General features: G+C 32.5%; 1 protein-coding gene across 5 annotated transcripts; it reads right to left on the reverse strand.

The window, feature by feature from the left end:
• Window positions 1-1,488: 1,488 nt before the first annotated feature.
• LOC105344170 (toll-like receptor 2) lies at window positions 1,489-27,009 on the reverse strand. 5 transcript variants are annotated; one of them, XM_020073607.3, is made up of 3 exons: window positions 26,789-27,009; window positions 7,087-7,135; window positions 1,489-5,795 (listed from the first exon to the last, which is right to left on the reverse strand). In XM_020073607.3, the coding sequence occupies exon 3, from the start codon at window positions 5,623-5,625 to the stop codon at window positions 1,846-1,848; it is 3,780 nt and encodes a 1,259-aa protein (XP_019929166.3). In that variant the 5' UTR covers window positions 5,626-5,795; window positions 7,087-7,135; window positions 26,789-27,009; the 3' UTR covers window positions 1,489-1,845. The 5 variants fall into 5 exon arrangements, with proteins under 5 accessions (XP_019929166.3, XP_065924436.1, XP_065924438.1 ...); XM_066068364.1 differs by lacking the exon at window positions 26,789-27,009 and adding an exon at window positions 8,602-9,142; XM_066068366.1 differs by lacking the exons at window positions 1,489-5,795; window positions 7,087-7,135 and adding an exon at window positions 9,992-15,283 and having other exon boundaries at window positions 26,789-26,984.

Here is a 27,009-nt window from a genome sequence, read left to right on the forward strand (position 1 = left end):
ACCCCAAAATTCTACATATGTGATAAACACAAGAAATAAAAGACTGCATTGAAAAGTCACCTTTTTATGCTAAAATATACATGTGTAACATTTTAATAACAAAACAAGGCACGGCCCGGTACTTGAATGGTAAATACTTACCTTTGTTAATAACTAATCCATTAACATTTAAATTTTGAAATGCATGTACTCAAATAAAATATTGTAAAATTTGAAAACATCGTATTGAAAGTTATTCACCCTACAACCGTACAGCTATGCGTTTTCAAGGAATATAAATCCCTTAAATGGTCGATAGAAAATTAACTTATAACATTAAACTCTGATAAGGGTATTTTGAATTTGAAAATTTTGTAGATATCTCTTTACCTTTAATTTTTTCTCAGTAAGCCTGCTAGATAGATACTTGGCAGAGGGGAAGTAGATTTTCCAAAAGAAGAAGAAAAGAATATGTTTTCAAAGTTTGCATCAAAGTTGAAACTTAATGACATATTTAAAAAATTAAAGACCCAGGATTGAGGATCTAATTTCAAAATTTTCTCCCCCTGTGTATGTTGCAAAGAAATTTTCATAAATCAATCAAAGATGCGTCAGAAAGTTCAACACACCAAACAGAAAATCAAAGTACTGAGGTACTGATGGGAGTTGATTTTATCGATTATTATTCGTTTTAAAATCAACGGCATGTTACTTTGCTTGGCAAGTAGTTTATAATCTGTTCTTGAATTATGCACATTTTTATAATATGAATTCGCGGACTTTTCCGACCGACAAGAATTTTTAGAAAAACCCGTATGAATCGTGTTATGTAATGTTTAAAGATAGAATTGATTCCATCAAACTATGTATAAGTAATCGAAATATACAAAAAATTGTATGGATCCAATCAATAATGAACTCTAGTCTCGTTCAATCAGACGCTCGGCTGTCTCCGTTAATCTCAAACAAGCAAGATAATCTGTACACCAGGTCACGGTACAGCTTTATGAGGCGACCTCTAAATATAGAATGACTCTCTGCTTATCGGAGATTTACGGAGACAGCCGATGGTTTAACGAGACTTTATTGAACTCTGGCGTATGAATACATACGACTGCAAAAAATATCTAAATTGTTCGTACTGTTTAACATCTGACTATTTTCAAGGTATTCATAAATAAGTTTCTTAAAAACCAATGCTTCAAGATACATTCCATCCAATTTATCGATTATTTTCAAGAACTAAATCTTGTCAGCGGTGATGATTTGTGCTTAGGTCCAAACACTGTTTCACTTTCGGTTTGCCAGAGTAACTGCATAGGAGAGTTGGTTAAAATCAACTCCAAAAAATAACCCAGTTATAATAAATGTATTTGTTAAACGATTCATAAAGATTAAAATTTACCCTCGTCTTTATAATAATTCAGCTTTTATAATTGTGTGATATAGTAATGTACTACTGACAGTAGTAAAGACAATAAACACGCAAAATATCAATTGAAACCATGTATGTTATTTTATTTGAATTCGTTTCCACAACAGTTAAAATTAATGCTTCTCATATAAAGTTCACATTATTCATTAAATGTACATGTTTCGACAATATATTTCACATTTGCTGAGGCTAATAGACACACAGAGATCAAATAAACACCTCTTGCAAATTTCTTTTTGGATATATACTAGCTCTCTATCTCTCTGTCTCCCTTTCTATCTATATATTTAACACTCTCTCTGACTCTCCCCAATAATAAAATAAATTACATAATCATGAATTAGTATGAAAGTAAAAAGTTCTGGATGAGCAAATAAATAATAAAACAAGCGTTTTGTGTCTCAGTGACTTTCAGCAACACAATATTTGAGCTACACTTCGTCTTCTTCCTCCTCTCGATCGAGATCAACATGTACATCCTCTTCATGGACGTAAGCAGCATTGTCGAGCTGTATTGTTCCATTTCCTATATGCCTATTTGCAACATGGCCGTTTGCTTCTCTATAGTTTATTTCAGCGACGATTGTTTGTTGTTTTTGAGCATGGTCCCTCCCAATCCTCCCGTTTACTTCTTCAACTTCATCATGATCATCATCTTCGTCGTAATGACGTTCTATTCCGTTCTGCGGATAACGTTGACGCCCGTTAGCTATATCTTCAATAATATTGGGAAGGCGGGCTTCAACATCCGGTAGAGAATTCAACAATTTCTTGAAAAATAACTTATCGTCAACTCTAAGAGTAACATGTGTTTTTATGTAAAATCGTACTTCATCGTCCATCGTGTCCAAATCAGCATCTTGTCCAATGACAACAATCAAATGATTACTTCTAACACGTAAGGATTTTTCACTGGCGATTCTAAACGTAAAAACGGACCATTCATCTTGTAGATGATTTCCAGAAAGAATGAATAAAGTGTGTAGAGAAAAGTCAATAGCTTTTAGAACATTCTCTTCCTTCGAGGCACCCGGGAGGAAGTCACGGTCTGGAAGACATAACAGGTACCCGTTGTCTTCCAATGTTGGTCGCAGTTCATTCATTATATAAGGCATTTCACAGTCGGGGTATGATACAAACGCGTGCTTTTTGTATACATCATCGTCAAATCCATCTTCTCCGTAGGTTTCTTGAATAAAGTGTTTAATATCAGGTAGACTTTTGTTTTTGTTATCAATGTCTTTATACTGCGGCATGGAATATAACAATTTTTCGTGGAAAAGAGCCTGTTTTGCGTCAATGTACCGTCCTCTTTTAATATACCTTTGCATGTCTTTAATCATAATTTCTTTCAATGTCACGTCATAACATACCACAATTGCATAGTTTGTTCTTAATTCCTTGATTTTTTCTTGTGCCTCATTCCATGCGACCTTTAATAAGTCATCATCAATAAATTCGGTAGACAAAACAATCAACATTCTTTTGCTGTGCTTTACAATACTAGCAATGTTTTCTAAATATGTAAATCCAGCAACAAAATCTCTCATCATCTCACAAACAACATAATAATTTTTGTGGAATTCAAGATACTGCACGATATTTTCCATCACCCAGTCTGTAGTATCCGCCGCATGAAGAACTAAAACGTCAATAACTTCTTTTCTATCCTTATCATCTTTATCAAATGGATGAATTCCAAGATATATGTACATTAAAACCTTTACCTCCAATCTGTACACGTAAATCAGACTTAGAAAAATTATAAGAAGAACAAGCACTATCGAACACGTTATACTTGGTATAACCACATGCTTTGTCGAATCGAAATCTTCCAAGCAGACGAATTCCTCATCGTAAACACTGATGAAAAATTTACCTTTTTCGTCCTCGTCATCAACATTGCAAGTGACGTCTGACACTTGTTCAATTGATCCTCGTCTTTGCAACATCCAGTGCTTCATCCACTTTGTGTGACAGTCACATTTAAAGGGATTATTCATAATTTTTATATTTCTGATCTGCATTCTTTCAAGAACCCTTGGTAAGTTCACAAGATAATTTGAATCAAGAAGCAGTGTATCAAGGTTTTTCATGTTCATCAAAGCATCATCATTTATGCTTACAATTTGATTTTCCGATAGGAATAATTGTCGAATTCTAGGGAAGTATTTTCGATTTCCGAGGCTAATAGTGGTGATATTGTTATTTTGGAACCACAAATCCAGAATACCGTCTGGTAGAAGTTTTGGAAGGAACACAAAGTGACGATTACGACAATCTACGATTGTGATGGATGTGAAAGCTCTCGTGTAACACGTGCAATTTGAAGGACATTTGTCGGTTAGTTTCTCACAGTATGTTTCACTGGCCGGTATGGTTATCATCTCACGACCTTTCATATCCAATGGCTCTTGGCATTTCCAATCACTAAGAAAACTTTTGTCTGAGTCCAGGTATTCAAATTTTATACTTTGCGCAATAAATCTATTAAGATGTATTATCCTACAATCGCAGTTTATAGGATTTCCTTCTAGTATAAGTCTATAGTATTTAAGTATGAAGATTAATTTTACCCTTATTACATGGTTAGAATTATAGTTATATCTATCACTGCCATAATAGATTAATTCAATGTGATTAATTTTACAGCCTGTTAGATCAATCACCCGTTTTTTATCTTCTATATAAGCAAGAACTATTCCAGGATTGTCTATAATCTCTTTAGTATTTAAATCATCTTTTTTGTCCACACCATTTAAAATCTGATCGGCCATAATACTGTATGATATATTGCTTATATACGTTGTAAAATTTTTGAACTGTATAAGTGTATTTTTAAAGCTTGCAATTTGTAAATCGCTTAGGTAAAAGATAAACGTAGGTAATTGTGTGATAGGATTTCTGTCAAAATATAAAGACTGCAATTTTGTTGAGTAAATTGGCCATTCCAAAGTATCTACAGAAACTATGCGGTTGTATTCTAAATGAATTTCTTGTAAATCATTCAAAAACTGAAAGGCATTTTTGTCGATTTTTTCAATGTTGTTGCTTGACATATCAAGGTAAATTAATTGCCGGTTATCCAAAAAGAGATCTTCTTGAATTTCTTTTAGTTTGTTAGAATGAATATCAAAGTGTTTCAGGGAATATAATCCACCAAAAACTGTTAAAGGAAGACGTTCTATTTTATTTAAACTTAAATCAATGTGCTCCAAACCGTCAACATTTCGAAATAAATTTTCCGATATGTCTTGAATTTTATTCCCCGAAAATTGAATAATTTGTAAATCACCATGTATGGTGTAATTGCCCAGAGTCCCAATTTTGTTCATGTTCAAATTGAGAAGTTTTCGTATATGATGTTTCTCAACAGTTATATGAAATGCTTTGGCATAATGGTTAAGAGTTAATTCTGACGAAGAAAGATTTCTTGGGAAGGAGATAAAAGGAACTTTCCAGGGAAATGAAATTGGTTGTGTTAATCCGATTGATGTTAATTCCAGAGACACTATGTTAGGAAACTTCTTTGAGATGTCAAATAAAGAGAAATTAAGATGCACGTTATTAATGGTAAGGTCTTTTAAGTTTGGAAATTCCAAACTGCATTGAAAAAGGTCTAAGATATTCTGAAAAGTCAAAGGATTGACTGCATTAACAGTATTGTGGATCCAAAGTGTGGCCACTTGATCCAATGTGTTACATATATTTGAGCGGTTTCCGGTATTTTCTATAACAGTATAGTTTGATGGTATCCCGGCATTCCTCAATAACAAGGAGAAAGGATATATCACATTTCCCAAAACTTCATAAGATTCCATGCTAAAGGAGCAATTATTTATTTGGATGTAGCTAATGACATAAGCTAGCTGAGTCCCATTAAATCTTGTCAAGTGAATAATAGTCTTGTCGAGACAGTAAAAGTCTATTATAGCAAGAGCAGGACTGTCATCAAATTTGAATAGTTCCAAAACCTTATCGATGTCAATATAACACTGCCTGATCACGGTACAATTATTGATAGGTACTCCTATATACATTATACGAGAAACTGTTTTCAGTGGCTGGTCGTTTTGATTCATAAGATGCGCATTTGTTATGCTCTGGTTGTACATTAAACATTCTGGTACACAGTTAGTTTCCATTGTGTAAATCATACAAACGCTGTTTACCAATGCGAATAACATCAGCGCCGAAGAGTAGTGGAACATTTTTGTAGACTTTCAAAGCCTGTGAAAGTTACTCATTAGAAGAACTTTCTATCCTCCAAATAAGAGACGAACAAATGTCCATTTTCAACCTTTAGGGAGAGTGGAAGTCTTGGTAACATTCTCGATAAACACAACACAGATTTTGTTTACATCCACATCATTTGCAACATCTGAAAAAGAGAAAAAAAATTGAAAAAATAATGAAAGTGATTTGTATTAGAAAATAAAATACAGTTGGAAAGTTGCTTTATTCGATAGTTTTTACAATCACTTACCAAAAATATGTTTGCAAATATGTCACTTCATTATTCAATTTTGTTTGCATTATTAGGTAAGAAAAAATATGTGGTTTAAAAACATTACGAAATTTTCAACATAAGTCTTTTACGGAAAGTAGCAGATTAATAAAAAAAAATGATAAAACCCCAAATATCAATATTATACATCTTTTTCATACAATCAAGACAATTTTAAACATTCAAAGATCATAAACATATAATTTATGATGATAACCCACTAGAATCAGAAAACGAATCATTACATAGGCTGATAGGGTTAATAAAACCGCTCTCAGTACACTGTGCTAACAGCGAATTGGCTTCTTTATAAAACAGCTTGCATAATTTGTAGTTTGCCTCGTAGTAATTTCGCCCTCTCAACCCAATCAGTTACCTGCCTGTGCCTGACACCAATACGCATGCGAGTTTTTAAACTCAAAATGCCTACCACTGTGGTATTTATTATCTAGTTCTCCAATGATCGGAAGTTGTTTGCAGTTCATAACAAATCTGACTAACAGTTGTATTACCTTTTATTATTTGGATTCCTCTACTCTTTTAATACCATGATCAGGAATTGTTCGTATTGGATTCTATTTTGCTATCGTAGGAATAATTTGATCAAAGCAACAACAGGACTAAAGAAATGTAGGTCAAAGAGATTGACTGATTATTCTAATAGTTAAGCAATAAGATTGATTTTTTGTATTCGTGTTACATCATCTTAATAAATAGTTGTCTTGTTTTGATATTGTATGAATCGATGATTATATGATTGTCTTAATAGACAGTATTCTTTATGTGAATAGAAAAACACTTCAATGGACAGCAACACATTTTTGACAATTATCTGCAACAATACCAATACTTGGACAAATAACCTTTAAAAGGGCAGAAATGACCTCACAGTCCACGTAACTGATAATTTTTGTGGTTGATTTTACAAACCATTCATCTCAAACTAGGTCATTGTTTCTTTTTACTGACTCTAGTGTGTCATATTCTAATTGTATTGGAACAACCAAAGATGGGAATCATTTCCCTTGTCATAGACGTAACAAAAATAATTTACCGAGAATAAAAACTGCAAAGACAGGGAAAAGTACATAACTATCGACTGAATATAACAATCACAGCGATGAAATATCACAGTAAAGAACTTAAAACTTATAATAGTACTTACCTGGTATTACAGATAGTCCTTTCCGAAGTATAAGCAGAAACACAAATACCTGAAACAACAGTCATTCATTGTTAGAATTAATGACATTCAGAAAAACCACACAAAATTTATAACCTATTTATAGACGGACTGTGACCTATTGCAATTCAAATAAGTGTATATTTCCCGGATAATTGTATTCTCTAGCGCATTGCAACGTCTTTTTTGTATCTTAAGGAATCTTCCTTCAGTTTAAAAGCACCTGTTTTTTCAGTTGTTAAGTGATACAGAGAAAAACGATGTTGACAATTCCGACTTGCCATATGCATCTAATCGATCTTTTGACTTGTGATCTTTAACCGTTGAGATAAAACATTTTTCTGTATTAAACAAATACACATTTGTAACCCCTCTTTTATTTGTTTTTGTCCTGGATCAGTTCATTTGTAATTTTCCAAATGACATGTACAGGTCACCCCCCCCCCCCCACACACACACACACGCACAGAAACACTGACACATTTGACATTGTTTACAAATATTGCCGGATTTCCATGACTTCAGTTTGACGATAAGTTGTGTTTTTCTGCCACCTTTATAGGGCAACAAAAGAATTATTGTATCTTATTATACATTTCCTGAGACGAGCGCCTATATAATCATGTAAGCTCACTATTACACTATTACACTAATAAACTGTTAAAAAACAAAAATAAAAGGTTCTTGTTTGATCAATGTTTAATTTGGTAATCAAAATTCAGAATTTGTTTTGGATCTTTTAATGAAGACCTAGAAAAATGAAATATATAAAAGTATCGAATATTAACAAATATTTATTTATATTCATTATAATACAATTCTGGTAGGGGTTTATAGTCTTGATCGCAAAGGAAATTGCCTCGCACGACTTCTACATATAACTCATTTGCAAGACCAGTAGAATCCATAGTATTCTGATGTCCCTGAAAACCATACAAGCAGGGCTGCCAAATTTACGGGGCTAAAATGCTTCTTCATTCAAATAGCCACCTCGTCTCATGTGTATAAAAACAGTATAAACAGCGTTTTTAAAACATTTAACGACACTTTTTTTGTTTATAAATGACAAGCAAAAAGGGCAATGTTATTGGTTAAAATTAATTGCTCCATGATCATTATACAGTTATATAGACAAAGAAAGACAACTTGTTCTCTTTAAAAAGACTTCATGAGAAGGACTGGTTGCAATTTTTAAAGGAAAAACACCACTAGGGTTTTAATTTTAAATGGAACATTATTCTTTTTGCAGATAACATGGCAAAAAACTAAGGGTACATTTCAAGTTTTTATTTTTGTAACAGCAATATTTTGGATTTTATAAATTATAGCCTGAAAAATGCATTAAAAGATTATGAAACTTTTTATTCAAACAGAAAAGAATCATTTCAAAATAACACTTAATACTTACATACCAGAGACATAAACCATTTTTTTAAATTAATAATTGAAACTTAAGACGCGTCTTTCCTTAAATGAAGAAACCAACATTGTACTTACGGCAGTAATCAATCGCAAATTCTCCGGCCTTTCCGGCACAGCTCGAAAAAACCCCACCTCAAATGTATTAATATTACTGGTTGTTAAAATTTCATACAAAATGGAGTAGCTTTCCATTAAACAGTAGCTGCTCTGTATGACGCTTCTGTGGTAAACTTTAGGGTATATCATTGACTTTAATGAAGTCTAGCTCACATCTCAAAAGATTTTTAAAGATGTTGTATCTATATCAAAACGAAAACAATTTGTTAAAATCTGAAAACTAAAGCTAAGTTTAATGAAACTTGTCATCGCGCATTTGTTTAATTTCAATATTGCACTTTTTAAAAAAAACGGGTTCTTGCATAAAGCGAAGTTCGTAATCAAACTCAGTATCGAAACATGATGCTAAGCTGGGTAAATAAAATGAATGCGTAAAGAAAATAATAGTACATAGAAGTGTATTTGGTATCTTTGTATTTTACTGACTTTATATTTCATGTCAGCTAATCATACAAGATCAAATACTATTAAGTTTATTTGCTGAAGTAAAAAGCATACCAAATTTAAATAATTCGTATCAAATTCAGGGACTGAAATAGTCAAGACCACAATTAATCAACATCCTTTCTATATGATTGATAAATAAAATATTGAATAACACTATATATAAATACTCTGCACTTAGGTTTTCATTATGTATATTAAAAAAAAAATATTGATTAGGGAATATTTTTTTAAATTATATTACTAATGAAGTGTAGAAATCTATTATGCTGTTAAATCAAATCTTCATCTTTCAACAATTATCGATTATTCAGTCACATATCTTTCCATTTCTGAAAGTAATCTATAATGAGTAAAAGTGCCAATGGACATTTTATTTTAGAATAACATGACAACATATATATATATATATATATATATATATATATATATATATATATATATATATATATATAAACAAATCCATTTGAAAATTTTCAAATCGGTCAATATTTCGTTTACAGTTTATAAAATCTTGAAATCTTTTTTTTCCAAGTGATAATTTTTCAATTTTTAGCTAAAATATTTTTAATGTCAAAACGTCCGGTAAGTGACTATTTTTAAACTTGGATCTATTACACAATGTAATCAATACTGTCATGGAATAGAAACATGCGCTGTGGTATGCGTTTCTTTATCCACAGTTATTTCCGAATATAATATGCATGCACACTTATGTATAAACACAAGGTATACAAATGTATCCCCGTGAAAGAAATACATTTTATTACATTTACATATAACTATTCCAAGCAATATTTTATTAAGCTCATGATCTATTTCCAGAATTATTCGAAAAAGAAAACCCACACTTGTTAAACTGAGTAAAGAGTTTATTAATGATATAACTTTAAATATTACACAATAAAACAATTTTACATTTCAAAGAACAAGCAAAACGAAAAAAGAGGAAAATAGGTATAAAAATCATTATTCTACTGTATTGAAATCTGGCCAAATTTATAGAAACCGGTTAACCAAGCGGATTTCAAACAGTTCTTTGTATAAAAATTTGTCCATAAAAATATTAGAGATTTAAATGTACTGCATAAAAATCAAATTTGGTCAGTGCGTTAAATGTTTACTTGACATCAACATGCATAATCTCAAGGTTGGAATAAACCAAAATTAAAATAAACAAAGTTATCTTTCCTGACAAAGGACGCCATTTTGTTCCGTTTATTGTGTTTCTAAAATTGATATTATGACATTGCTTTTCGTCTCTTAAAGTGCGTTTCCAAAAAAAATCACTTTTTCAGAATTTTTTAACCACTTAAGAAATATGTATAAAAATGTTTTTGATTCTAATAATTAACATGTGATCAAACAACCGTCAATAAATAAAAACAGTCATATTGTGTGAAGCATGAAAATTATAATAATTTTAAAAAAATCTATGTTTCGAGCATTCACAAGTTATTGAAAATATAAAAAAAAAAGGCAAGCAAGCATTTCCATCTACTTTTAAATCCAAATAATTTAAAACAGGCAGTTATAAAAATTCGCCCAATTAACCGGTATTTTTTTGCCATTCCAATACACTTTATAAACAACAAAAGAGGTATATCTGTATGGTTTAGACCGTAAAGCTTTAAAACAAAATAAGAGGTAGAGAGTAAGTACACAATGATCATGCACATTCAGCAATGCACAAGGTGAGTATATATGACGTCATAATAAATACTGCTGACAAAATTATGTAAGCTTTTCACAACATGTCCCTAATTAAAAAAAATATGGTGTCTTGAAACGACATTTCCAAACCAACCCCACCCCTCCCTCCTAAAAATTTGATTTCAGATCAATTTTTATTTATTTTTAGAAAGACTGTATGGTCATGGTCATGATAAGACATATGAATCTCTCTAGAAAGAAGAGCGCTGTATTAAAATCTAGGAAAACACTCCAAATCTTTAAGCTAAATTAGGACATTTTTCTGTATTGCTGAGTATTTTATAGCTTAAAATTAAGATAAATTTGTTGACCACCCGTGGTTAATGATGACTTCTATTATAAGCTAAATTTTATCAAGCTGATATTAAGGTCGATTCTCCATTTCAACTACTTTAATTTCTATAACAGTTTTTTCAGACAGCCAATAAGTGAAGGCTCAGAATTTCGGGGGGCATCATGATAAGATTATAAAATCGCCAAAAGATAATACATCTTTAAAGATGGCATGGACCCCATAAAATGTGGATATACTAATCTTGAAGTCTACAACATTGAATCACAAACTGTATATTACATAAAATGTCATTGTTTCTTTCTTTCATTTTCATTGATATCAATAACATCAGTTTCGTCCTTTTGAAAAGCTCTATTTTGATAGTGTTGTGTTCCGTTCAAATGAATATCTGTCAACTGAACATGACCATTCATTTTCCCATTTTGGATTTGGATTCCATTTTTCTTTTCCTCATTTTCTATCATATCGGCAACTATCCTGCTTAGTCCGTCTTCCATCTTCGTTTTGTGCAAGTTTTCGAAGTCCACAAAATTATTGTCGTCGTGTTTAATGTACAACTCGTGGTTTTCGATATCAGGGAGGGCATTCAATAAACGTCTGATAAAACCCTTCTCACTCACTTTAAGAGAAACGTGTGTCTTCACGTAAGCTCGTACCTCCTCCCCCATTGTTTCCACATTCACATCATCACCTAGAACCACAATGAGGTGATTACATTTTTCTCGCATTGACTTTTCACTGGCGGATCTGAAAGTAAAAACTGACCACTCATTATCTAACTGTTCTCCAGAAAGAAGAAATATGGTATGTAAACAGTTGTCAATCGCTTTTAGGACATTTTCCTCTTTTGGTGCTCCAGGAATAAAGTCCCTATCTGGTAGGCATAGTGTAAACCCATTGTCTTCTATAATTGGTCTCAGTTCGTTCATGACGTACCCCATATCGCTTTCGCAATACGACAGGAAAGCATGTCTTTCATACATCTCCGCGTCCGTGACATCGTTCCCATACATGTTCTGAATAAGATATTTTAAGTCAGGTAGACTTTTGACTCTCATGTCGTCGCCAGTTATTTGTGGCATGCAGTATAAAAGTTTTTCTTGAAAGAAACTTTGATTAGCATCAATGTAACGACCTCTTTTGATATATTGCTGCAAATCTTTGTCTGGAATTTCTTTTAAATTCACATCGTATGACACAACAATGGCGTAGTTAGTTTTAAGAGCTTTAATCTTTTCTTGGGTCTCATTCCATGCAATTTTTAAGATGTCGTCGTTTATGAATTCCTTTGAGAGCACGATTACTATTCTTTTACTATGTTTCACCAACGTGGCAATATTTTCTTGGTATGAAAATCCTGCTACAAAATCTCGCATCATTTCGCAAACTAAATAATGAGCACTACTGAATTCCAAATATTCAACAACATTTTCCATTACCCATTTCGTCGCTGCTGGTGAATGTACCACTAGTACATCTACAATTTCTTTACAGTCCTTATCCTGATCAAAGGGGTGAAATCCAAGGTATATATAAAGTAGGACCTTGATTTCAAGCCTATAAATGTACATCAGGCAAATGGTTATAATCATCAAGACTAAAACAACAGATGCAATCACACTTGGAACAAGAACCTTATTATAAGAATCAAAGTTTTCCAGGCATACAAACTCGTTGTCTGGTACACTTAGAAATTGTCTTCCATTTTCGTGTTCTTTATCAACGTTACACGTAACTTTTTGCGAATTAATGGTTATATTTGGTTTATTTAACATCCAATGTTTCAACCAAACCGTATTGCAATCACATTTAAAGGGATTATCTTCTATATTAAGTTTTCCTGAGAAATAGTCCTGGATTTCAGAAGGCAAAGATACCAAAAAATTAAAGTTCAAAAATAGTTCCTGAAGGTTTTTCAATTGACGGAACACACTAGACTCAATTTGTGCAAGACTATTATGAGACAAATAAAATGAACGAATGTGGTTGAGGTATATTCTATTACTTAATGTTGTTATGTTGTTTTGATGAAACCAGAGGTCCAAGCTACCAGAAGGTAACATTTTAGGTAAAGAGCGAAACCCTCTATTACGACAGTCTACGATGGTTATATTGCTGAGAGATCTTTCATAACATGAGCAGTTGAATGGGCAAAGTGGTATATTTTTCTCGCAATATGTGTCCTTTTCGGGGACTTCTAGTAAACTGTGGCTTTCAAACTCAGCTGGCCATTGGCATTTCCAATCGAAGCTTTTATCAGCTTCAAGAATATTGTCTTTTATTAAAAAGTTCAATACTTTTGAAATTTGGTTAATTCTGCAATCACAGCGAAGAGGATTGTCTTCCAAAATAAATTTGAAAGTTTTAAACACCAGAAGAAGATTTTGGTGCAGTTGTTCAATTTCTTTTGATTTTATCTCGTTAACCTCATAGTTTGGTATTTCCAAATTGTCAATTTTGCTTCCAGTTAAATCCAAGATAACTGAGTGTTTATCGTCGATTGGCTGTCTGACAACGAAATTTTGGTTTTCTACTGTTGTTTCGTTATTTACTCCATCTTGAATCGGATTTCTTGTAAAGTCTAAAATTGTTTGAGTAAAGTTTTTAAATTTCGCATTTGTGTTTTTCAAACTTATTTTTTCTAATAATTGAAGTGAGAACACAACCTCTGGGACCTCGGAGAACCCATTACCGTCAAGAATAAGCTTCTTAAATTCTATAGAGCGACTTGGGAAAACGTTTGCATGTATTGCCGCAATTTTATTATATTCCAAATGAAGTTCCCGTAAGAGCCTCAAATGAGAAAAAGTGTTTTGTTCAATGTTGCTTATTTTGTTTCCGGAAAAGTCCAAGTACACCAAATTCAAATTATCAGAAAAATGATCGGATGACAGATAACTGATATGGTTGTTTTTAAAATCAAGATGTCGAAGTTCATTTAAGCCTTTAAAAGAGTCTGTTGGAACATGTACCAACTCATTAAAACTTAGATCCAAATACTGAAACCCTCTAAGATTTCTAAAGGTATCATTACTGATAGTATGAAGTCTATTTCTGGATAAGTCGAGTTTATGTAGAAATCCTCTGAAAGTGTGGTTGGAAAGATCCGTAATTTGGTTTTTGCTTAGTGACATTGTTTTCATATGCATGTCATTAGGTACTTGAATGTGAAAAATTTCAGCGAATTCATAGTGTTCTGTATCGGTTCTGGACATGTTGAAACTTAAATGCAACCAAACATCACTCCATGGAAAATCTGGAGGTTGCATCAGGTCGGAGTTTTCAATGGAGAGGACTTGTAATCTCGGAAACATACTGGGTAACTGAGAGAGATACTGCTTCATTGGGAACTTTACAAAGTTAATTTCTTTCATGTAAGGAAAGGTGGTGTTGCAATAAAAAAGCTCCTTGATAGATTTGACTGAGTTTGTTAAATTTTTAGGCATATACGTGATACCTTCTAGGGTATTCCACACTTTACAGCTATTTCTATGAATTGGTTCTCCGTCACAGTATTTCATATCTAATGATGGATATTTTGTGTAGAAGTTGACCATAAATATCTTGAATCGGTTTTGAATCGGATACAGTTGCTCCTGGGATATTGTACAATCCTTAATCTGTATATATGACATCACATTTGGTAAAAATGGCCTGTGGTCGTCAGTAAAATATACTTCAACATCTTTATGACACAAGAACACTAGTACTGCATAAACAGGTTTGGTGTCAAAGTTGAAGGCGTCGATAAATTCTTTCGTATCCACATAACACCTGGAATCAGTGTAGGGTTCCATGAGAAATAAAAATAATCCGAACATTTTGGTTTCCATAGTTTCATTGAGATAGTGCATGGTATTTGGTGCTGGCTGTTCACGTAAGTAAAATTCACATTTAGGAATTCTACAGTTGGTTACGTTTTGAAGATAAACCACCGAAAACAGACTACAAACGCACATAACTCGTAACAGTATTGGCTCCATTGTGAAAAAATGATTGTAGTCTGTCTTATTTTTTTGTTACTTTTTTTTGTTACCGCTTCTACATCTTTTGTTTGTTACTTTGCATGTTCTCTAACCGAACAAAGATTGATGCACTTTTTCATGATGGAAACGATCACATATTTCTTTTTCCCAATCAAGATATTGTTCTTTCACAACGATGGTGTATCCAGTAATTTATATCAATCTGTGAACAAAAAATGATGTTGTAAATACAACTGTTTTCATCATACCGATCTAAAACTGAATGTGGTTTTGATCTAGTTACGCTTATAGTATAGCACAACTTAATTGCACACCTATGCAAATTTATGTATACACATTTTTCATGATGGAAATAAATCTCTTTGCTGCTGTCTCATTTGTGGACCTAATTAGGAAACCTAAATTAATGAAAATATGCAACAGAATTACCTCCAAACTTTTTACATTTCAGAATCTTAAAAATACTATTTTTTTTAATAAACAGATAATAAAAAACCTAAATGGGTAAAAACATACTTAGTTCAACAAATAAATGTATAGGTAGTATACTTAATCAAACAATGAAATTAATATCCTATAATATACTCAAGAAGATAACATTTAAATGTAATCATTACAAGTATTATTCTAAAGTATAAGAACTTGGAGTTCTCTTCCAATACAACCTTAATTTCTAGTAAGAATAGTAAGAATGTTTATCATACTTCTGAATGCACTGAAAAAAAACCTGGTTCCTCAATGAGAAGTTACCGCAGTATGTCAATGTGTAGTCAGTCGAAGGCTTTTTATGTTTAGAGGTTCAAATGACTATAACGCGAGTTTATCTTTATCCAAAAATATATGATATTTGTGTTCCAGTGAGTAAGTTTTGATTGACAGTGCCACTACGTTTATATTTTCTGGGAACCACAAGAGATCCTTATTCATGTAGTTGATAGATTAATTTTTCTTTGCCAGTCGACATACTGATTTATCACTTCAAACTCTAAAATGACCTGAATTTAATTGAAACGATGATAAACAACCCTTTCTATTTCTGTCACATTTTATTGTGATTGTCCATGCAAACGAGGGGAAAACAAGATTTAATCACAATTATTGATATATATTACTACAACGTGCATGGATGTTTTATTGCAACCTACCATCTTTCTCTATTTCATTTGTTTATTATGAATGATTTGGGGGGTTCTTACTTTTCTTATATAATTTCCTGATAAACATCTGTGTATTACCATAATTATTAAACATATTAAAACACAATATGAAATGCGCATTAGAAATAGAAGATATTTGATCTTACCTTGGCAAGTGAATGCTTGAGTAGTCCTTAGCTAGCTACAAAAGTCTATTCGTCCCAGTGTATTATTTTTTCACGTTCACCTCCGTCAAAACGAACACAGTGCAATGATTAATAACTATTCCAGCGAAGAACACGGAAATCTTTAGTCTACCTGAACAGGTGAGTGGCTCAGGTAAACACAAGAGGCAGCCAAGCTCTACCTACATATGTTACGTTTGGATGACCAAGCCATGTTGGCTGACAGACCAAATTGATTCTGTGTAATCAAGCTAATTTTTTTAAATATTAAGTTTTTTTTTTTATTTAATGCCAAACTTGTCTCTTTGCTCGCAGAAACGTTAAAAATGGTGCAGGGTTTTTTTCCCCTATCGTTAATCTATTCAGTTTTAAGCTGTGTCTTTATTGAAGGACCCCGACGTAAATGCTTAAATTGGGCTTCCGTGGTCGTTTACTTCAACAGAAATAAATATTCATTCATTTAATGAGGGTTTTTATTACTATAATTAGAATCAGAGGAGTTTTACGCACACGTTGTTTCTGCGTTTTTGACATAACATAAAAATAATCATGAAGAAAAAAAAATAAAGGTCAAGGGTTCAAATAGCATCAAATGATTAAGTTCGAGTTATCTAGGCAACGAGGCATAATGGTTTGAAGATTAAGATTTGTTTAAGTTTAGTATATGCTTTAATTATGTTTTGATACACTTGTCAATGCTAAAATGATGCTCAAATGACGTTTAATGGTGTTTGTTTAAGTATCCGGGGATAATTATTCTTGCCAAAGTACATGCCATATATTGCGATAATTCTTGATAATCCCTATCTATACATATTATGATGTACAAATTTACCACGAAACACACTAAACAATTTACAATGTTATGTTTATTTAAAACATTGATGTTGATGTTTATATGTTTTGAACATGTCGAACCTTGCTGAATAAAATTCACATTGTTACTTCTCTGTAAGTAGGACTTTTGTAACTTCTCTGTAAGTAGGACTTTTGTAACTTCTCTGTAAGTAGGACTTTTGTAACTTCTCTGTAAGTAGGACTTTTGTAACTTTTCTGTAAGTAGGACTTTGTAACTTTTCTGTTTTCTTTGCCTTCGCAATACAACGCCAAACATAAATTTGATGTGGCTTTGAATCAATATTTAATAAACTTAAACTTACAACCAAAAATGAGTAGGATAATGGATGGTTATGGCTATGCATGTATATTTGTTTGAATAAAAGCAAGTTGGTCATGAAAAAAAGGTAACAATTTTAACTTCGTGCAATATTGGTTTTCATCGATAATTAAGATCATGTCATTTTAATTGTACATGTTAAAGCCCAACTTTACCGATAATTGTGGGTAAATATCGGCACAAAGTAATTGCGCATTGAAATTCAACTGAGCACGTCAATTTTAGTACAAATATTATAATATTCTTTGATTATTTGGAACTCAGTTAATTCGTACGCACAGTATCTTGTTAGCAAAATTATAGATATATATGCAATATGGTGTTTGAACAATTCAATTCTTTACAACCAGAACTCTTTGGAATCTTAGTCTATAAGTTTCAAATGACTACATAAGTGCTAAACGTAGTTATGTCTAATTAATGTCCTTTTTTAAAAGTGCATAGCGTGCCGTATACAGTGCTTATTGCCAGCGATACAAATTACCGTTACATAAATAATGTCGCTTCGTTTCCTGTCCAACATGATCTATACACACACGTACCGGGATTAGACTCTGACCAATATCGTAGTGAAAACAAAAGATAGATAGATAGATAGATAGATAGATAGATAGATAGATAGATAGATAGATAGATAGATAGATAGATAGATAGATAGATAGATAGATATTAACATCCTCCACGAATTAATAAATTAGGGTAATAAAGTCATATTTCCTCTGTAGGTTTAAGAGAATACACGAAATTACGTTCCCACGAACCTGAAAATTTTTAGCAATCCACGAAAAATGGCCCCCACGAAAATTAATGATTCCACAATAGATAGATAGAAAGATAGATAGATAGATAGATAGATAGATAGATAGATAGATAGATAGATAGATAGATAGATAGATAGATAGATAGTTTCACTGTTACAGTTTATAATTGTTTTGTACTGGGCGTATTTTGGGGAAATGTTTGAATGAATGATCAACAAGCCTGCATTGTATTATAAAACATTCTGTGAATATTTACAAATGAGGGATTGATATTCTCGAAAATCTATGAAATTTAAACCACAACAAATTCTAAGCAATCCTTAAAATGCCCATGTTCTCGTTAGAAAACCAAACACATCCGACTGGTTTGCTAGTTTGAGTAGAGTAGCTCGCAATGCAGTATATAATTCATTATCTTAATGGTTAGCTTCTAATTTGTTGATATTGGCCTTACAGTATACATCATAACATTATCAATTCAAGCTTAGCCTATCAAGTTAACCTTTTTACAGTGCATATAGCGTGTATAATTATGGCGTTTATTATCAAGACTATAAAAAGGGTCTACAAAAGTTTTCTTTTTAATTATAAAATGTTTATCTATAAAGACATAAATGTCACACTCCCTCAGAATATCTGCACCTTAGTGTTGTGTAATAGACTTACGTCAGTCCATTGTCCCGCATGGCAGAGTGATTATCATTAATTTGTTTTTCTGCAGGTGTTTTCATGAAAATATGCTTATTACTGTTTTTCAACAGTTCCTTATTTATGAAGAAGGGTGGTCATTTAGCCTTTTGCTATTAATCGTCCTGACTTAAGATGGTAAATGGCAGTTTCAAGTCTGCTGTTTAAAAGAAGAAGCTGTTTTAAGAAATGTGTCTAGGTACATGTGTCGCTTGAAGGGTCATTTATCTATAATAGATTACCAAAGAAAGAGTAAAGTAACCATAAAGTTACCAAACAAAGACGATATTAGAGAGAATTATCTCAATTTTATGGAAAGATTAATTTTCTTTCAAAGTTGTGCAGAGTCAATAACCGAAATTATTCGTCAGACGATTATATTAATTAAAAGGAGGGGTGAGAAATATACGGCAGAGATGCTATCATGGATCAAAAATAACATATTTGCATTTTTGTATCGATGATCTTGCACTATAAATGAGTAGGTAACATCCCTGTGTAGATATATAAACATGTTGTTTACCTCAAACTATACCCAAAGCCTAAGGACTCTGCAAATAGTGCTTTACAAAACAAGATAAGGTATGCCAGTTGTATTGGCAGTACTGGAGATCTCGTATTGAATTTGTTGCTACAGCTAATTGTTCGGAATGCACGAGTTTTGTTAATTTTCAAAACTGATGATAAGATTATTGTTTCATACATCTACCTTCCGTCGTTTGAGAACTCAACGGAATATACGGTCCACGTGATCTTACAAGCGATTTATTATGGCATGAATTAGAGTTTATGAAAGGCAGTTAAAGAAAACAACTTCTAATGGATACCGTTATGTACTCTTAACATTTGAGGAAAAAAATGATTACCGCATACATTAAGCTCATGAATATGCATTAATCTTCAACATGTCAACAATGATGGATGAAAATGTGGTTGAAATCTATAAAACGGAGAAAAAACTATTTCTTTTTTCCTACTCAAAAGTCATTTCACATGTCAAATTTTAAAAACAGAATGACAAAAAGGGGTTTATTATAAAACTGAATTTAAATATTAAGAGTATAAATTTCAAGGTAAAAGAGTTGTACAATGACGATATATACCAAAACGTTGTCACTTTCGAAAATGAAATTTAACGAATCCATGTTTTCAGGCAAAATATAGAATCTGTGAGAAAATACCAAAACTATATATACATATATACTATTTGTTTTTCTCTGAGTATTATGAATTAGTGTTTCATAAAAATAATTTCTTGTAATAATCACCCATAGTACTTGAATACCGTTTTGCGCATTTACTAGTTATTGTTGATTAGTGTCAAACTTCAGACCTGCTTCTTCCAAGAGACGAGTGTACCACACACAATTCTATGAATAATTCATGAGATATTCAAAGTGAGCGGGTCAAATGATCTTATCTCTTGAATATTTGATTATTTTTATATGTTTCCGTGTGACAACATTCTACGATCCTAACGATTCTAGGAATTGCTTGCATACTGACGGTTATCTTAATGATCGAAGTGCAATTGTACAACCAATCTCTCTCTCTCTCTCTCTCTCTCTCTCTCTCTCTCTCGCTCTCTCTCTCTCTCTCTCATATTTCAGTATTAAGTCGTTTTGTCTAGCAAAAATGCCAATGCTACACATCGATAACAGGCACGTAGCGTCGTTTCTGAAGGGTGGGGTGGAGGGGGCAGACTGACCAAAAATATCTTGACAAACAAAAAAAATAATAATTAAAAAAAAGAGGAAAATATTTGTAATTTAATAAACTTATTTGTCGCGAGAAAAAAAGGAGGGGGACCCCCCTCCCCCTGCCTCTCCCCCTAATGCTATGTGTTTGGAAAAAAATATGCTTACCCCTTCCCATCCCCGCCACTCCTCCCCACACACCCACACACACCAAAATACTGGTAAATAAACACACATATTGTATTCAATTATACAAATGTACCACAACTGTCCAGATACACGAAATAGAGAAGACATCATCAAAACGATATTGATTGAGATCATATATCAAAAAGGCTTATACTACAGTTGTACTAGTATCGAATGATCTTGCAGAGATTTATTGTGAGAGGGGGTGGACGTAGAAAACAGGACCAGAATTTTCTAATCTCACCAAACAACTGACACAACAACAAAACTCAAGTGGTGTTTTTTTTCTGGTTTGCGCAGGATGTGTTCAAAAAGACGTAACAACAATTTCATTGACTTTAATTCGTCCTATTTAAGGAAAGGCGGCCAACATCCAATTTAATCTTTAATCTTTTTCCGGTGATCAGGCGCCGAAGTTAATGGATAAAAAATGCCCTATGTTTGTCGAGTGTTTATGTTTGGGTTTTTGTCTCCCGGGGATTTATCTCCAGCTGCGGGTGAACAAAAGTAGTAAACAGGCATCCGACTCACTTTCTTTTATCGACATTGATGTATCTGATAGAGGAAGAACACAAACAGTTGGCGCGTTGGCTAGATTTCTATCCGGATTTGTTCAAAAGATTGACTTTTATGTTATATAAATACTAAACAACAATTAAAAAAAACCCCAACTTAACTTCGTGTTTGAATATTTACTTTTTTAAAGTAACATTTTTTCTTCAGATATTATAGATACATATCTGAATACCTTATCCATTTCAAGAATAATTAGTGTCAAAACTTATAATTTACATCATCCAGAAACTCGATCACTATAAAATTGGCCAATTAGAGTACTGTAGAATCACTAGAATTCGTGGTGGCTGAATTTTCGTGGTATTCGTGGGTAACCCCCCCCCCCCCCCCACGAATTTAAATCCTCAACGAAAAGAATTTTAAAAAGAGTTATTTTTGTTACTGAAACAGTAACAGACGCATCAACGAAATAACATCCCCGCGAATAAACAAAAAAGTCACGATCCACGAAAATTGGCCCCCACGAATTAAAGTGATTCCACAGTATCTCATACGTTATCCTGCTGAGTTTTGTTTACAAAATTAAAATTGATATATTTTTGGTACATGTGTACCGACAAAATTATTCGGATACTGTTGAATTATTAAGAAAGTTCCCAGTCATAAGTTAAAAAATTGAAATCCAACAAACTCTTTTGCGTTCGAGGAAGAAAAAGACCATAACGAACGACGCTCTTCCAAAGCTTTCTTAAACCAGTACTTCAGAACTTCAGCTAACTAAAAATTGTCCTTGTTTTTTTTTTCTATATGAAGCTCTTATTTCTCTCCCAAGGAATTAATAAAATCTAAAAAATGACCCCACAATCATCTTAGTCTACCCTTTCAAATGTACGTTCAGGTTCAATGTTTCAACTTTTTGCGCAGCTGATAATTAAAATATGATAATTGGAAAATTGTGTATGGTAGACATGAATTAACAAAGGGCCAGTAGCAATTCTTGAGGCCAGATACTATTCATTATGAATATTGTATGTTCTTCAAATTAGATTTCAATGTTAGCTTAAAATACTCATCAAGGGTGATTTATTTCCTAGCTAGCTATCTAGTGAATGAAAACGAAAGCGCAATAAAAAAAGCTATTCGACAGAAATTATAATTTTTGAAGATAACCATTCAAACAGTGGTTAAAAAAAAGCTATAAATGTTACATTTCTTATTCTGTCTGAATAAATGGCGATGTTTCCATTTACAGTTGATCGAGTAAGGTTCTTTGGTTTTTTTTTAAATGAATGATCACTTGTTGTACTTAAACTTTGATGAGAAAAAAAAATTAACACCAATTTAGTTTTAGCTGTATAGAACAAAGTCCTATCTGCAGTGTCTTTGCGTTTTTGGATCCACAACAATCATATCATACAAAATTGTTTTGATTCAAAGGTTTTTAACTTAACAATGATATCATAATTAATACATTTACACTTTCCAGTATATTTGCTCGTGATAACACTACGAATTGGTTTTGTAATATAAAGTCAAATACATTTCACAATTGACTATTTAAATACCGATAATTAATCGTACAATTGATGAAAATTACATAAATATATTAAGTAATAAAGAATTATTCTTTGAATATTATGAGGTAATCAAATACGGTAGGGCTTGATCAACTCTAACATAACGACCAAAACTTCAAGCTTTATTGAATTAGATCAGTTTCGATCGTATTTGACAACACTATAATGCTAAAAAATCACTGCTTGTACCTTAAATAGGCGCCTACTTAACACTTACAAGTTACAGACCATATTCATTAAAAAAGAGGCAATCGTTCAACATTTATTCTTTATCCTAATATTAACACTGAAATACAGTACTAAAACGTCGATGTAATATCAAATTTAACAAGCTTAAATCTCTTTTAAATGAGTTCAATAAATTATCTTAGATACATGGTCAGAAACACAGAAACCTTCATAACTTGTTTATTATGGCAATAGATTTGGCATGTCTCTTGATTCCTACATAATTTAGAAATAGTTTGGTTTTGATACTAAAATAATCATGTGGATACACGCTATATACTTGATGATAAATACAAGTATTTAGAAAGGTGGTTTTCTTTGAGAACAATTTGGTATTTATAGGGGATGTAAACAAGGTGGTCCTACTTCCCCATACTTGTTAATTGTCTGTGGGGAAATTCTATTGCAATTCATTGTGAACAAATTGCAAACCAAAAAAGCAGTGTAATAGTGGTAAGGTACATTATTTTAGACATTCAATTACACTTAATAAAACAGTCATAGTGCTAAACGGTTCCCTCTATCTCTTTTTCTGGTTCTTACCTCATTATAAGTACTACATATTTATTTTCTAGCTACCTTTTCAACACTTAAACATATATTTTGTAGATGTATATGGAAATTAGAGTAAAATTTAAGTTTACTAGGATTTAAGAACTGGTGAAATAGTTAAACTTAATAATTATATTTAGAAACAAAAAATCAAAGCATTGATACTACAATGGAAAGGGGAAGGCTTTTTTTGTCAGAGAGTTACAACGTTTGCTCCAGATCAAAGGCTTACTGTAAATCAGTTTTTATTCGCGTGAGAGAAATGTTGGCGAAGTTCGCGAGCGCATAGTCATCGCTGATATTTTTCGTCTCGAACCAGTCCTTGCCGTTGAGTTGTTATAACAACTTTGGCATGGATAACTCTTGGTTGCGAAACAGTTTATCCAAAGAAAATCGCGAATAAAGCTTGTTTACAGTATGATTTAATCTTGTGGTTACAATGGAATCCCTCACGGTAGGTTCCTACAGTACTCACAAAATTAATGGGATAGCAGTATATTTTCTCATGTGATTCATAACCACCATTGTGTAAAGAAGCCAAACAACACACAACTTCCTCGGGTCATCTTTCATTTTACTTAGATATTGCTCCATAAAGACACGGACCCCGACTCGTCAAAAACATTAAACACACTTCATTTGAGTAAATATACACTTTATACAACAGGAATAAAATAACTGATGACGGGATTAGAGTTAGTTTGGGTGACTGTAATAGATATTTTGCATGAAACATCTAGAAGCAATTCAAAATTGCTGTATTTTTGACAATTTCATAAATACTACTATTAGGAACAAATCTAAGCATGCATACTTTAAGAAAATCTCCAAAAAGGTTAATGATATAGGTGAAATTTCACCCACTGTTTGTAATAAATCTCATAATTCTGTACTATAACTAATACATTTTTAACCAATTAAGAAAAAAATGTTTATATGTCTTTATTTCAAATATAGGGCTGGTTGAATAGTTAAACATTATTAAATCATTTGAAGAGTTAAAACAGGACAATTTTTGGGCAGTTTGCAATTAGAAAAAAATACTTTTGACCTGTAATGTTGTCCAAAGTTAATTATATGCAAATCCTACCCTCATCTTTACAATTTGTAGAAATACATATAATTACTAAGTATATAGGTTTGGGATTTTAGTTTAAAATGACGTTGAGCCATGATTCTGGATGGCCTAATCTACAGTACTGTAGAATATGATGAACAAACTAAACTGCTGTACTGGTGTTAAACAATGTGTATAATCAGCAAAAATGTATATGTTACAGAAGTATGTATTAACTACGAAAAGGTGAATCGTTCCACTTAAATGCACAGCATTAAGGTAATGTTTTAATTTGAAATAAATATTTATTCAATACTGTGGAATCATTAGATTTCGTGGTGGCTCAATTTTCGTGGAATTCGTGGGTACCCCTCATCCACGAATTAACATCCTCCACGAATGAATAAATTAGGGTAATAAAGTCATATGTCCTTTGTAGGTTTTAGAGAATACACGAAATTACGTCCCCACGAACCAGTAAAATTTAAGCAATCAACGAAAATTGGCTCCCACGAAATTAAATGATTCCACAGTATGTTAAACTCTATCAGTTTCAGTTTATTACGAGCTTATACTTTAGATTATTGGTCTATTTACACTGATCACTCAAAGATTGTCTTTATTTTTATCTTTCACGACGAATACTGTGGAATCGTCAGATTTCGTGGTGGCTAAATTTTCGTATAATTTGGAGGTACCTCGATAATTACTAGTAACCCGTAATAACGAGATTTTTTTCGTTATTACGAGATCTTTTCTCGTAATAACGAGATAATTAACTCGTAATAACAAGATCTTTTTTCGTAATACCAGGATCTTTTCTCGTTATAATGAGATCTTTTCTCGTTATAATAAGATCTTTTCTCGTAATTACGAGATCTTTTCTCGTAATAACGAGAAAATTTTCTCGTAATAACGAGATCTTTTCTCATAATTACGAAATCTGTTCTCGTAATAACAAGATAATTTACTCGTAATAACGAAATCTTTTCTCGAAACTACGAGATCTTTTCTCGTAATAACGAGATCTTTTCTCGTAATTACGAAATCTGTTCTCGTAATAACAAGATAATTTACTCGTAATAACGAAATCTTTTCTCGTTAGTACGAGATCTTTTCTCATAATAACGGAATAATTAACTCGTAATAACGAGATCTTTTCTCGTAATTACGAGATAAAAATATTTTTATGTGGCCCTATTCGTCTTTCGTACATGTCACCCTTTGTAGGTGTAATAGAATATACAAATTACGTCCCCCTGAACCTGTAAAATTCAAGCAATCCAAGAAAATTGTCTCCAACAAATTTTAATGATTCCACAGTACTTGCTGAAAGGATGCATGAGCGGTGCATCAGCAAGCTACATGTAACGCTGCACAGCGAATCGAATATATATAGCGTTATTCCCGGTGAATTCAAGGAAATAGGTACAAAATATGCACCAGTATTCAAGATATGGAACTTTGATTAATCATTGTGTATAAGTAATTTCTTTAAAGAGTTTGCAATTCAACTGTAACAATTAATGCATCATCGTGCCGAGAATTCTTCAAAAGAAGGAAAAGAAAAACGTTCAGTTTGAAACATGGTTTGCAAATATGCATGTCTGATGTACTACTTGCCAGACCTTGCAGTTTGACACAGGGCTTCCATTTTCTCTTGTTGCGGTGATTTCAATTACAAGACAAGTTATGCAAAGCAAGTGAAAAGGTGGGACTACTTTTTATGATTACAATGTCCCATACCGTGGCGTAATGGGGATAAAACTGATGCACGGACCACAAAAAAAACGAACACAACAAACACACAAGGAACCGGTTGTCATTGAAAGATGTAAGCAAATGTAATTAATTAACATTCAGGTTAATTAATCACCCAGGAATAAATCCCACTCCATATCTTATGCTTAATTTTACCATTTATCATCACAGGCCGCTAACTCACCTTAATTTTTTGAGGAACTTGATTTCGTCCGTTCTTTCCGGATATTTCTTATCCGAATCGGTAGATTTCCTATGATTCGAGTATTCCACTGTATATAATTAAGAATGCACTATTTCTTCTCTGACACTATCTGTTTTGAATAACACGTGTATGACTGACTTGTCATAAGCTGGACTACCTGGAAAGCACGTGTGTACATTGTCTTACCTGTTCAGGACATA

The sequence above is a fragment of the Magallana gigas genome, chromosome 8 (genome assembly GCF_963853765.1).
Source record: "Magallana gigas chromosome 8, xbMagGiga1.1, whole genome shotgun sequence".
NCBI lineage: Eukaryota > Metazoa > Mollusca > Bivalvia > Ostreida > Ostreidae > Magallana > Magallana gigas.

Bases quoted from the DNA above. Each gene is read 5' to 3' on its own strand.
- LOC105344170 (XM_020073607.3), bottom strand. From the start codon at position 5,625: ATGTTCCACTACTCTTCGGCGCTGATGTTATTCGCATTGGTAAACAGC.